The sequence below is a fragment of the Passer domesticus genome, chromosome 19, assembly GCF_036417665.1.
Source record: "Passer domesticus isolate bPasDom1 chromosome 19, bPasDom1.hap1, whole genome shotgun sequence".
NCBI lineage: Eukaryota > Metazoa > Chordata > Aves > Passeriformes > Passeridae > Passer > Passer domesticus.
The window spans coordinates 3,664,456-3,678,459 of NC_087492.1; the positions used below are offsets into that span (position 1 = coordinate 3,664,456).

A 14,004-nucleotide genomic window follows, 5' to 3' on the forward strand; every position below is an offset into this window, starting at 1 on the left:
ACGTACATGGGAAACAAAGATACTGAATGACTCCAGTGATCAGTTTCTGTTATGTGGATAATGAACAGAATCCTCTTGAGTCTTGGTTTCAACAAGAGGGTTAAAAACAAATTCAGAAATAATAAACCAGTGTGTCTCCTAGGCTCAAAACAGCTTAAAAATAAAGCATGAAGAATTAATCTATCTAGTTGTGAATCCACTGCTTCAGCTGAAGTATCTGGAGACCATTCAATATGATAGAAGCAGAATTTTGCTAATATTTCAGTACAATAGGATGAGTTCATTGTCAGTATTCAGCTCTCCATTGTTCCTCCTCTGACACTTTATAGATGAAGTGAAAAGTTTTCATACAGCTGTCTATAATATCGGGATGACATTAAACAACTCCTGTCTACTTCTGTCTCATGACATGTCAGACAAAACGCTTTGTTTAATGAATAAGCCATCAAAGTTCCACAAAAAGGAATCAGTGATGGTGCATTCTTTCTCTAAAAGTCATCTTATGATCTCTTGTATCTTACTATGGTGGGTACTCAGCCTGCCCTTTCCAAGGTACAGATGCAACATCCTCCAGCTGCTGTTGGAATGTATCTCCCACAGAGATTTTCTTCCTTTACAGACTAAAGAGTGACTTCTGCTTTCCTTCAGCAGGACTCACCTGAGGGGCTGCATTAGCTGTGAGAGTCTGTTGGGCTGATAAATCCTGAAGCTGAGCATTTATTACTTCATCACCCGCTTTCTATTTCTGTAATCACAAAAGGGAATAGTGTAACAAAGTCCCAGTGCAGCAGTGGTGCAAGCCTGGAGCAATTATAAAATGTAATCACTGACTCAGAGCAAACACCTGAAATCTGAGCACTGTAGAAGAGTCAGGACTGGAAGAACCAATCTGTTACTTTTGACAGTGGCACGAAACATAAGTCAGAACGCTAACACCATGATAAGGAGAATGATGTCAGGCCAAAGACTTCTAAGCCCAGGTCCACAATGAAAGGTAAAGCACAAATTTTTAAATACAGCTACAGCCTGAGCAGAAGGTATAGATAAGAGATTACTGCTTATGGAGCTTGCAGCTCAAGCTGAGGAAAAAGGAGTAACAGCAGCATGACATGGGGACCAGGTAACCAATCACAACAGATGCATGGCTAAATCTTTAGGCAACTATTTGTTATCTGAACATTTTACATTCCTTTCCCTTCCTCTTCAGTAATAAAGGTATAAAAATAAATTAATGGATTTCAGTTCTCCAAAGCAGATTAGCTGGTCTCTTCCTAAGCATGAAGCTTGACTCATCCCCTTGCTCTTTGTTGAACTGCCAATAAAACTTCACAAACACTCCTTTCCTATATAGTGAGAATGGGAATTAATTAGTGAAGGTGTGATGTACATAATTCTTTCAACTCCCTAGTCAAATGACAGGACTTGCTTGCCAGGCATAACTTTCTTTGCATCCTACTCACAACACAGCAAATGAACGAGTGTAATTTGTGTTCAAATTGTAATCCATACTCATGAGAACGAGTGTGAAGATGCCACCAAATCTCAGATTTGCAGTGGCCAGGCAGCTGACAGTCTCTCCAGACAGCTGAGGTCTAAAGAAGTTACAGATACTGATGCTGGACTGAACTGAATGGACCCTAAGTGTGGACATCATGAACACCAGAGTTCACACTGTCACACTCTCCTCTTCCATTAATGCTGAAGATTTTATCAGCACCAAGTACATAAGTAGCAGGGAAAATAAATCTTCAGAATCTGTGTATCATTCCCAGTAATGGACCTCAAAGGATTAGGAATATAACATCTAGAGCTGAACCCCAGATGAACAAAAGCTTTTTTTATCCATGATAGAAACAAGTTTTTTGTAGTTAAGACACTTGGTAAGGTCACGGTTCATGGCACAGAACCACAGCCTTCCATGAACCCATCTGAGATGGAGCTGTCAATCCCTCCCCCCTTGCTCTACAGTATTAAAATCTACTGTAAGCCAAAAGCTGCTGAAAAAAAAAAAACAGTGGAAAAAAATACTACAAGGAATGCCAAGCCCTCCCCTGATCTGCATACTTGTCGGACCAGGCCAGCTTTGCGTTCCTTTCCTTCTCCCTCCCATTCTTTAAGTGCAAACACAATGGCCCTCTGCCAAGGCATTCTGGCTGCAATAGATTTAGGCCCAGAGAATTTGTGTTAAGGATCATTTCTCTTCAGACCAGCTGAAGGAAAGCTGATAATTAACCCAGGGCAGGTAGACAGAGCAGGGTTGTGTTGACTTTGCTGAACAACTTCAGGGAAGAAGCCTGGAAAGAAATGAAAGCAAGCTGGGAGATCCCAGATTTGTGCTATTCCTGGAGCACCCAGGCATGCTCCCCTCTCTGTTTAGGTGTCCCTAGGAAGGCTTTTGGAATCACCACAGTTCCCTTACAGCTGTAATGAATCCTTCCTATACATGATACCTTGAGCCAATTAACTGTCAACAATTTAATGAGTTAAGTCAGCGCAGCCTTCAAGACTCAGCATTTCAGTATCCCAACCACACACTGAATCCTCTGAGCTGGCTCAGCTCCCAGAGGGGCTCATGTGTGCCAACAAAGTCATTCTCAGGGGAACACCCAGAGAAAAGGGTCTCTTTCACAGGTGGTTTTAACAAGAATTCTGCATGCAGAATCTCAGAATGTGTTAACAGAGATTCAGCACAGGAAAGGTAAATTCTGCAGTAGATTAAGACAGCAAGAAAGCTTGAAAAAGGTACATTCTGCAGACAGCGTTGTCAGCAGAAGTTAATTCCTACTTGTTTAATAATGCAAGATGACTGCAGCCAGCCTGTGAATGCCTCTCAAAAAGCCTGTTATCCATAACAGGATCAGGTATCAGAAATCCTACCAGACAGCCTCTGAATGCATTGGTCTCACTACACTGCCAGTTATCACAGAGGAAAATGATGCCTGGAGAACAGTCATGTGAAACAGCCCCCATTCCAGGCTGCACAACTGCCCATGGCTCACAGAGGGAAAGAGCAAAGCTTCAAAGAGCATGTAAAACAACACAGCAATAAATATAATACAAGAATATTTTCAGCAAAGCCATCAATCAACAACTGTATTTGCAGGCTGTGCCAAGAAAAAAAAATCCTTGTAAGAAGCAGAAAGAGAAACTTGACAAGTAGCAGCCATAACCTAAATCTGGAATGCCAAATTTGATCTACCTCAAATCTTGAGCTTTCCCTTCAGAGGACAGTGGGTGAAATCTTCTAAACTGGTGCTGAAACTCAGCCTGACTACTTGACACCTGGGGAAATCACACTCAGAGGAAACATTTTGCTAAGGAATGCCAGGGAGGTTCAGATTTGTAGCAATATGTTAAACATCCTTGCAGATATTTATAGATGTGTGTAGATGTCAATGTGCATATCCAGCTGCATGTAGAGCTCTGCATGTAAATGCAGACACATTTCCACTGCTTTGCATGATAAATTCCTGCAGTACTTCTTGCCAATTTGAATGACAGCCTGACAAAGCAATGCCTTGAGTCTTCCTTTCCTTTTATACCACTTTTGGGGCTAGAATCTCTTTGTAGGAAAGAATAATTATGCAAGAGCTGTGTCTTGTACCTGGAAGGGGGGGCAAAATGCAAGTAGCTTTCAGGTTGTGAAGCTCATTTAGAGCTGCTGGGAAAGCCCAGATGAGCTCAGCCATTTGGTTGCAGTGGAGCCTGGTGGAACAGAACATACCGATCTCATTAGTGTCCCTCACACTTGGCACTATCGTTCACAAGAAAAATGAGACAGTAACGAGCCTGAATGCAAAGTGCAGCAACCTCTCCCAAACCTATAGCAGTGCTTTGATGTGACAGATCACAAAAAGCAGGCGCTGTCAGAAGCTGATGTATGGCAGAGTAAAAGGGCCCCAAGGTCAGAGAGCTGTCCTTCAACAGAAATCACTTTCCTTTTTCCTGTCCTAATTGGGGTGCATTAGCATCTTATGAACTGCTAAATTGTCAGATAGATTTTTTTTTTCCAAGGATTTTTCTTTTTTTAAAGAAAGCTGTTATTTGAAAGATACTTTCTTGAATTTTCTAACCATGGAGGAACAGCTTCTGGTCTGGATTAGCTACACATTAACCTAAATTTTTACCCCACATCAGAAAGTAGCAAACAGCAAGCAGAGCAGTCAGCTGAGAGAAGACAGCAAATTTGAAAGAGTCCATATATAATTACCAAATAGCAATCTGAAAATGACAATTCTATGAACATGCAGGAAGCTCTGAAATCTGTAGCACGGCACATTTTCAATTTTGCTGGGAAAGAAGCATATCTAATGAGTGCTATGTGCAATAAAACCACACAGTCTCCCCTCTGGAATCAGCCACAGGTGAACAAGTCTCACCAGTGATATTCAAGCTTTCCCAGCACTAACACCAGAACTGGCAGGGACCAGTTGGCCTCATTTAGTTAAAGCCTTTCTTTTCTGAATATCAGCACTATCTACACAGAAAAGCTGCAAGCAGCTGTTTCAGAGTGAAATCAAGACTTTTCACATAAACTACATGAAAAAACAATGATGGACAAATGGAGTAATGGTATGTGCTCTAGCAGCACTAGGAAGGAATTGAAGATACACAGGTATCATATTTAGTCACTGGGACATTAACTCTGATTATTGGGCAGGAATGTGAATGACAAATCACAGAAAAATTCATCAAAACAGAGCCCCTCCTTACTGGAGCTGAAGACTGTTCAACCCAAACTGTGCCACAGCAGAATATAAGCCTCAGGCCCTTCTATAGTTTTCCCTGATTATGCCAAATCTCTTGGTATTTTTGTTTCCCTGTTTAATTTGCTGGGTTTATTACAACAGCCTGTGTTGCAGAGCAGCTTCATTTCCAATGCTGGCAATGTTCCATTCTGGGATTAGCAGCTTTTGTCCAGGTAACCTGCAGAGTTCAGAGCCTCGACACGAGATGCTGAGGAGATAATTGAAACTCTTAATATCCTTGAGCTTGCCTCCTCTGTGCTCCTGGATTGGCACCATCTCCAGCCTTGGATGTGGATCAACTCAGCAGGAACACACAGAAAGCAACAGGATTTGTTACTTTGGCTGAAAATTCAGGCCAAGTACTGACTTTCCCATTTTATGCATAATAATAAATGGTAATTTCTGATGGAGCAGGGGGTGGCACAGCAGGCCACCCCTCACAGTCCTGCTGGCATCTTGGCTTCTCCCAGCCTCCAAAGATGTAGCACCTGTCTCCTGCTTTGGCCTTTAGAGAGAACTTGAGCTTGTCAGTAAAACAACCAGAATTTCTATAAATGCTCAGGTAGGTGATAATGGCATTGTTATTGATAGTTTCCTATTGTTTCTGAGGCAAATCATGTCTAGAGAGATTTAGCCTTTATTTAGCTATAAAAAACAAGCTGATGAAGCAGCCTGAGAAAAAGTACAGCTATCTCTTAATTACATTTCAGGGATAACTGATACTTCATACTGGAGCTGGCAGCACTTGATATAAAAATCAATATATTTGTGAGAAATGGGAATGGCTGAAATAGTCTCGATGCCTTTGCATGATGTGTGACTGGACTGTGCCATCCCACATCCTGGTTCTCTCTCCTTTCTGATGTCCAGACTCTTTTTGGTTCCTGTCCAACCTGACAGATAATAGCAGCTGCCACTGAAATCACATCAAAGCAGCACAGGAGCATGATTAAACCAGACAGCCTCCAGAGAAGTTCTCAGAAAGTGCTTGAACTGGGAGTTTGTATGGACTGAATGACAGAACTCAGAGCAAGGATTTGGAATGACTTCCAGGCTCCATTGAGAAAGTAATTTCATCTGCCTGAACCTCAAATTTTCCATTTGCATACCAGTCCTGCCATGCAATGCTCTTCCTCAGAGGTATATGATCACATAAGAAGCTTTGAAATTCTCTGTGAAATTGCATTTTTTTAAGGTTATTTGGCTTGCAGACCTCAAAGGAGCAGAATCTGAAGTCATTGATTTCCTACAACCCTGAACCTTAGGGGAAGAGAGTCCTAGTTTCTCATTAATACACAAACTTCTCTATTTATACATTTTACAATAATTTTTTTGCTATATGGCTTCATAGACTGGATGGCTTTATAAGTACACACATTAAAATCAATGTTTTCCAAGATTAGTGAACTCTTCCTCATGTTTTACAATTTTCCAGCTCTTTTTCATCTACTGAGACATTAAAAACAATGCCAGAGTTCTGTAGGCTTGGTTTTACCAAACCCAAACAGCCACTTCAGGACAGCGCATGGGAAGACATCACACTGTGGATAAGGAAGCTGAATACAAGACATTTATTTCTCCCTGTGCGTCATTTCCCACTGCCTGGGATTTCGAAACTGCCAAGGAGTTACAAAACCAAACAGCACAGCTCAGAACTTCCAGCCAGCATCAGTCTCCAGCTCCATTTGCTCAACTCCACTTGCCAAGGATGGATACATGGGCTTGGCCTCATCCCCCTTTAAGCTGTTTATGATTTACTGTGTCAGCTCCCAACAGGGCAGGCAGGGGTAGTTCCATCATTAAAAGGCTGGAATAAATAACTGAAACTCCACCAAGGGCACCATAGAAACAACCCTATTTAAACCACCAATTTTGAGGTCAATTATTTATTATCTGCAGCATTTGGAACATGTCTTACTGCTCAAGGTCAACACACAAATGGTGGACAGTCACACCCAAAGAGGAAAGAAACACAATGTTGTGTTTCCATACCTTTTTCTCTTTAAATTCTCTCACACAGGACTATTATACCAACTGAGTACCACCAGAGTGTGGCTGGAGCTTATAGAATATCATTTCAGTAAAATACTCAAACCACTCACTTGAGTAAGACAAAAAAAGCCCAAACAAGGGGGAGAGATAATGCCTGCAGTCAAGACACGAAAGGAAAACACAGAACAGATGAAGACCATCAAAGAAACAAAAGAGTGATTTCAGAAAAAAGTTCTAGATTTACACATTTGGCTATGTCCACAAACATCTGCATTTCCAGCTACTGGAATGTTCTCACTTGGATTAGCTCCACAGTCAGCTTTGCATCTTGATCACAATCAGACTGTTTGGATGCCATTGCAATAAAATACAGCAGCTGAAAACGTTCTCTCCTTTCCCACTTATGTTCCCTAGAACATGCTGTGCCCTCTGTCATGCTCACTGATAGTTCTCTTAGCGACAATACACCATTTTAGTGGGACTATTGGTATGGTTTTTTTCAGTGTGACAAAGCTGTAACCTTGCTCAGTAAGATCAAGCACCTTCCCGTGGCCCTGACAATGAAACCTTCTCAGAATACAGCTGCATTTCCAAACACCCTTTTGTGTTATGGAACCACTGTAAAAACAGACGTGCAAGACACTGTATACACACTTAAAATAGTCCCTGTAAGAGCTGGGACAGTTCTCTCTAGGTTAAAAACCATTTTAGAGGGGTAGCACATATATTCTTAGTGTTTATCTGTACACTTGTTCTCTTTTCATTTGGCATTAATATTCCCATTCATGCCTCTACAAAATATATGAGGTTATATCCAATGCTGTGATTTAAAGTGGCAAAGCAATACCAGATGTAACTTGACCCCCATAAACCATTTCAGCCTTTGTATTTAAAGCAGTCATCATCACAATCTCCCTCCTCCAATCCCAGTTATTATAGCTGCATGCAGAAGAGGGCTCTCTATTCCACGCTTGTGTTTTGGTATCTGACAGACACATTCCATTCTGGACTCCCTGCAGTGCTGTTTCCCTGGCTGCATTCCCAGGATCCTGTGCTGCATCATCTGTACAGGTTTTCTTCTCCCTGCTTGGCTCCTCCCAAGCATCATGCCTCTTTACTGGCTTGTGAATCCCAAATTCCTCTGGATACAGCTAGTCACTATTAAATTTGAGGATTTACACACTGATTAACAGCAGAATTGGATCTGTCTTTGGGTTACAATGAAACATTTGTGCTGTTACAAGGCACATAATTTTCTTCCAGGGGTATATAAAGGTTTTTATATTTCATCTTTTAAAAGCAGAATTTTCTCTCTGGTTAGTAACATTGTTCTGTCACACAATCAAAACCTGCAGAGGCTGTGACAAATAGGGAGGTCATGGTCAAATTTAATAAGAGCTCACATTCCCTTGGAAATGCCACCAGGGAGCAGACAAAAGCAAGCATTTGCTGAGCTCCTGGGGGAAAGCAGAGCGTTTGCACCGAAGCCCTTGGTATGCAGATGGCGTCGCTGCCTTTGGAAACAGGCTGAGGTTCGAAACCGATGGGAACAACTGCTGGGGCTGAGGCTGCTGCGGAGAGCGCGCCCCGGGCTAGCTCAAGAGCAGCACAGGCTGCCCATGAGGATGCCCAGGGCTGCCTCTTTGTTCTCCCGCCTCTGCCGTGTCCCAGGAGCAGCGGGGAAACAGCTCTCCTCACTCAGTAGAGAGAGAAGAGAGATTGCTATTGATAAATGGGGAGAACTTCGGACAGCGAGCTCTCTGCTGCTGTCCTGCTCTGGAGACCGGGGCTGGGTCCCCGGAGCCGCGGGCCACCGGCGCCACCGCCTGGCTGCTGGGGCTGCTCCTGAGCTAGCCCGGGGCTGCCCCGGCTCCTAAAACCATCCAGCGCATCCCTTTCCACCTCGTGTCCTGGCTCCTGGGGTGTGGGATGCAAGGTGCAGTGTCCTGTGACTGCCACACGGCTGTGCTGCAAGGGGGACAGGGGACACTCTGCTGGGACCTTGGCAAAGCGAGTGACACTCCCAGCATCTTTGTGCCTACCTGTGGGCTTCAGCCGACTCTCAGCCAGCTCTGAAATGGCTCCTGCTGTGATTGTCTTCTTCAGCCTGGAGACCCCTGAAGCTGCTGCTGGCCCAGGTTTGGTGAGCATGTCCTCGCTGCTCGCCCTCTTCAGCTGTGACATACAGGGAGGAACAGGTCAGGACCCTGAGTATTCCCATCAGTTAGTTCAAAATGCAAGATTCTTTGGGGGAAAAAATTAACATTTCCATAAAGTAACCCCATGGGAATATTGCCTTGATAACTGCAGTACATAATTTTTGTATTTGTGTTCCATTCTAGGGTTTTGTGAAATGGATTAAGGGATAAAGCACTGTTCCAACAATGAAGAATGAAAATACGAAACACTGTTCAAAAAGGCAAATAATTGAAAGACAAGGAGAAAACAGTTCACAGGAGTGATCTACTGGCACTCTGGCAACTTTTTGGGAAGGAATCTCTGGTGACACAAGACTCTCCAAGTGCCTACCCAAGAAACCCATGGAACACAAACACAAGGTAAGATTCAAAGAGAAACACTGAAATTACCTTGCTTCAGCAAGCAGAAGTTACAGTTTATCTCAGAACTTTGGTCAGCTGATTTCACATTTGTGTGCCTCTAGTAACAGTCTCTAATTAATTTCAGGAAAAATACTTTAAGTATTTTAAGACCAAAGCTTTGGAGAGTCTCCCTGGAGCAGTAGTTTTCCTATACTTTTAAGTTTGTGGACACCTAAAGTGTTTTCTCAAATGAGAATCCACTTCCTTTGAAGTTGTCCAGGGCCACCAGGGGGTCCCTGAAGCACAGGCTGAAAAAGGGAGCACAGAACAAGCACTGCCCCTATTTAGTAGTTCCCGAATGTGAAACATTTAAGCAAAATGAAATCTTTCAACTCTAATTCCTTCTCCCTTTCATCTCCTCCTCTGACTCAGAGTCTGTGGTTTCCTGGACCCTGTGAGCCCATAAGTTTCAATAGCTGAAGTGTTGATGGTGCTCCAGGATACCAAACAACGAACGTTTTGCCTTCTGGCAGAGGTTTTGTCAGCTCACTCTTAGGAGGAGAATGGAACAACCTGACTTTATGACCTTTACAGAGTTCTGCAGTTTCTCTGAAGTAATTTCTTCAATGTGTTCTTTCCTACAGCAGCAACTCTACTCTCTTTCTACTCCCTTTCTTCAAGGAAGCCACTTTGATGATTTTGCATTTGCAGCTGGGTGACAATTTGAAGGCATTAGCTGTCATTAGGAAGAAATCTCTCCACAATTAACACTAAATTTAACAAATCAATCATATCAGATTTCCTGATTAGTGTGCTCAATATTAGCATTCCTTCAGAGATGCTGCTTCAACCACACAGCACAACCTGCCTGCAGCACTAAAATACCTTATTGGGAAGTGCAACTAGGAGTCTGCACAGCAAGGTCAATAAATGAATCCCTTCCTTGAAAAATTGTGATAGTTAATGAAGTTTTAATCAAGAGGAGATCTAAATACTGTACCCTGCTATGTACTGTTCATTAAACTTTATTACTGGAAAGTTACAACCTTGGTCTGGATTTGGATGACCAGGTCATTTCTGTTTGCTGGCTGCAAGGGTGTAGATGCAGCAGCATTTCAGGTGTATTACTCCATTTTCTTAAAAACATTACTTGGACAGAAGTTTCTGTTATTTTTTAAACATATCTGTATAAAAAAAAAAATAGGATTCATAAAAGGCATTTGTTATATTGCAATGTCTTCTGTTAAGATATTTTGCCTTGAAGGGAGAGGCACAGGATTTTAGGAATGCTGGAAATTCATTAATAAATCTCTTTGAATTCCTTTACATGTGTAACTATCAGCTGAAGTAAGAATTTGCCATTTGTTTTCCTCCATCTTCAAAGTTTAGCCAATTCCCTCACACACAGAGTGTACAGATTCAGTACATGCAAAATACTTTGAGAAATGTGTATTAATCTAATAGACAACAAAACATAAATCTCCCTACACTTAACACAGTGGGTGTAGTAGTTTGAGGACTAAACAGAGCTTTAACCTGGATCAGGACTGGAATGCTAGAACAGTCACCAAGGATTAGTACCTTGCTGAGCCGGGATTCAAAGGCAAGGGAAGTGGAGGATTTGGATGTCTTCATTCCTGTGGAGGTGGTGGAAAGAGGTTTTCCTCTGTCAACCCCATGGCTCCCTTGCTTTGCTATTGCACTCCAAGGCCTGGCACTACTCTTCATTTTCTTCCCAAGTAATTCAGTCTATAGACTCTAAAAAAAAAAGAAGTTTATATGTATTTATGCACTCATACAAAAATATAACTTATCTTTATGTGACCTGAAAGGCAAGAGAGATATCTGGCATAAGTTTAAAGGGCTGAAAAGGCCATGCTAAACTTGATCCTCTCTCTCACAAACAACACTGAGCCCAGAGAAACCTTCAGAGAAGGCCACAGCCACTTTTACTTTTCATACCAACCACAGAAGGAACATGAACTTTTTTGGGGACTGTTTAAGTCCCAAAACCTCTCTCAGGCACAGCAGAACACCCGTGAATACTGAAGCACAATGAAAGAGTGAGAACATTGAAGCCCACAGCAATTTAAAGCAACTTTGGGATAAAAGGAAAATTACTTATTTTACCATTAGATCCAGCACCTTCAACTGAAATAACACTCACTTTTACAAAGTCACATGAGAAGCAAGTTTCCTCAGATGGGTGGAAAATATATCTTTAACTTATCAGAGTCTTCTAGAGGAGCAGCATTCGATCTTGCCACAAGTGATAAAAAGTTGTTCCACAATACCAATACTCACAAAACAGTAAAAAGAAAAATCAACTTCCTTGCAAACAAAGATCCAGACCCACTGTTCCTCAGAGAAAAGCTTATGCAAGAGAGAAATCCTGCCAGGAACCAGCAAACAGACGTGATTTCCTTTTTGTGGACGTAGCTGAAGACATTTCAGCTGCCAGCAGGAACAACTAGCCTGTTTCCCTCAGCAGGCTGACAGCTGCCAGTTAAACAGCTCCCTCCACTCCTGGAGATCTAAACCCATACATTTTCACCAGCCATTGCCCAATCCACACCATGAGCAGAGTAAAAGCATTATTTGGATATTTTTTCCAAGTCTCACCAGCCTGCTGGGCTGGGAATGTGAGGGAGGGGAGGTGGTCTGATATCTCCTGTCCTCCCCCTCTTCATATGAAGAATATTTTTCTTCATTTTCCAAAACAGACACAGGATGTAGCTGTGGCTCAGCCTTGTGTGGGCAGAGGGTAACTTGTCTGTTGAACAGGTAACCAGAATATCCACAGGCACAGGATAGAATGCTGGAAATTCACTAATAAATCTCTGAATTTCTTTACATGTGTAACTATCAGCTAATGAAGAATTGGCCATTTGTTTTTCTTCATCTCCAAAGTTTAGGCAATTCCCTCACCCACAGAGTGCCCAGAGCCTGGCAATGTGCCCAGAGGACGAGTGAGCTTGGACAGCAACACTTTGACAGACACTGAAGCAATTTATTCCTGGCTGAGTCAGGAGGGGCTCTGGTCACATTTTACATCTCATAATTTGCCCTGTACCTGATTTCACATTCATAAACGAGAGCATTGACTGAACTCCCAGGACACTGCTCTGTCTGGGGCCAAGGTGGGTTTGACAGTGACAGCACCTTGCAGGTGCCACCTCAGCCTGTTCAGGGAGTGCTGCTGCACGGAGGTGAAGGCAATGCCAAGTGCTCAGCTGCTGCTCCACAGAGAACAAAGCCAGCAAGTGACATCCCCTCTATTTGTCCTTGCTGCCTCTTGCAGGGGGGGCTGTCTGCTCTCTCCACAGCAGTTCCCTACCAGCTCCTAAATAAAGGAATTAAAAGTTAGTAGTTGTTACTAAGTATAGGCATTACCCCATTAAAATTCTTAGCACATCCAGTGAGCAGCCATCCCCTGATCTCATTAAGAGCCTTTGGTGATGATTATGCTGATCACTGCTTTAAAGCCCTGACAGATATGTAAACTATATTACAATAGATGATATTACTTAGCATTCCCACAGCTCATGATCCACCTTAGCAAGCTTTGGTGCTTACAATATTTAAAAACCTATCTTTTAACAGGCTCTTAATCCTTTTAATGGGCTTTTAACATTCACTGTATTTATATGGGTGAGCAGGCAACTACACATGCAAACTCTCTTGCTGATTAGATCTCCAAATTATGCAGATTTTGGTTTTTTGCAGATCCAGTGGTTGCACATACACTGCTTTATTATACCCTCTGGTTTTCTTCGTAACTGTACCTCCTATTTTCCTGCCTTAAGCTCTACAGATGCTTTCTTGATATCCAAAGGAATTTAATTTTGAGTCATCCACGACATTTTCAAGTTGCAGTGGAGTGATATGCTCATTAGACCATGATGTTAGGAGTAAAAGGAAGAGGTACTTAAACAAAAAAAGCCCAAACCACAACTCAAGAAATCCAGCCAGTAGCCTAAGGCAAACTGGCTTCTTCATGTAAAGAGAGCTGAATTATTTGCCATGCGGATTCAATAACATTTTACTGCACCAAGCAGATGAAACTAAAATTGAGAAGAAATACCTGGATTTATTAGTGTTTATTATTAGTTTTCCATGTATTTATAGGAGAACTGGCATTTGTAAAAGATGGAGTTAAGACTTCTCAGGTATTGGCTAACCTGAATTTGCCTTGTAGATAAAGATTTCCATCTCTGAAGTGGGATTCCAGGACTTTCCACAAGCCTTATATGTACTTCAAAGCATCAAGGCAGGTTGCACACATCCTAAGCTGCTTTCATTCCTAAGTAGGTGACACATATTTGAGTTATTAGAAGTACTGCTTCAGTAGTGCAAAATAAAGGTACTTAAAAAAAAAGTGGGAAAAAAAAAAAAGTCCTGCTGTTCTTTGATGAGAGCAGAAAATCCATTCTCAGAGTCACCATCACCTTTCCCCCTCCTCCAAATGCAATTTATTGCATTACAATGAAATAAGCAAAACAAAAAAGCTCCATGGAAGATGTGAGCAGTGGGGACAATGGAAAACCCTGGAGTTCAGCATCATGAAACTGCTCATGGAAGGAGCTCGTGGCAGCAGTGAACCCAAATATTAACTCAGCTACCCCGAGTGTCTGCAGCCAGGCAGCAATCAGGACACCCAGCACTGGCAAGGAGGTTTCTCTTATCCTGCTGCAGAAACAGCACATTTACTAAAAACATCAAAT

General features: G+C 42.3%; 1 protein-coding gene across 9 annotated transcripts in view; it reads right to left on the reverse strand.

Moving 5' to 3' along the window:
* Positions 1 to 14,004, reverse strand: part of SPECC1 (sperm antigen with calponin homology and coiled-coil domains 1) — an 88,114-nt gene that overhangs the window by 56,461 nt on the left and 17,649 nt on the right. For 5 of the 9 annotated variants that reach the window (XR_010349309.1, XM_064394578.1, XM_064394576.1 and 2 more), the window contains exons 2-3: positions 10,862 to 11,038; positions 8,783 to 8,915 (exon numbers count right to left, since the gene is read on the reverse strand). Coding sequence is in view for 8 of the 9 variants with exons in the window: in XM_064394578.1 (XP_064250648.1) it covers positions 8,783 to 8,915; positions 10,862 to 11,008 (280 nt within the window). In the remaining variant the exon portion in view is untranslated. Of the gene's footprint in view, positions 1 to 8,782; positions 8,916 to 10,861; positions 11,039 to 12,353; positions 12,624 to 13,461; positions 13,584 to 14,004 lie in introns of all 9 variants that reach the window. The other 4 variants (XM_064394579.1, XM_064394577.1, XM_064394581.1 and 1 more) reach the window with 2 other exon arrangements.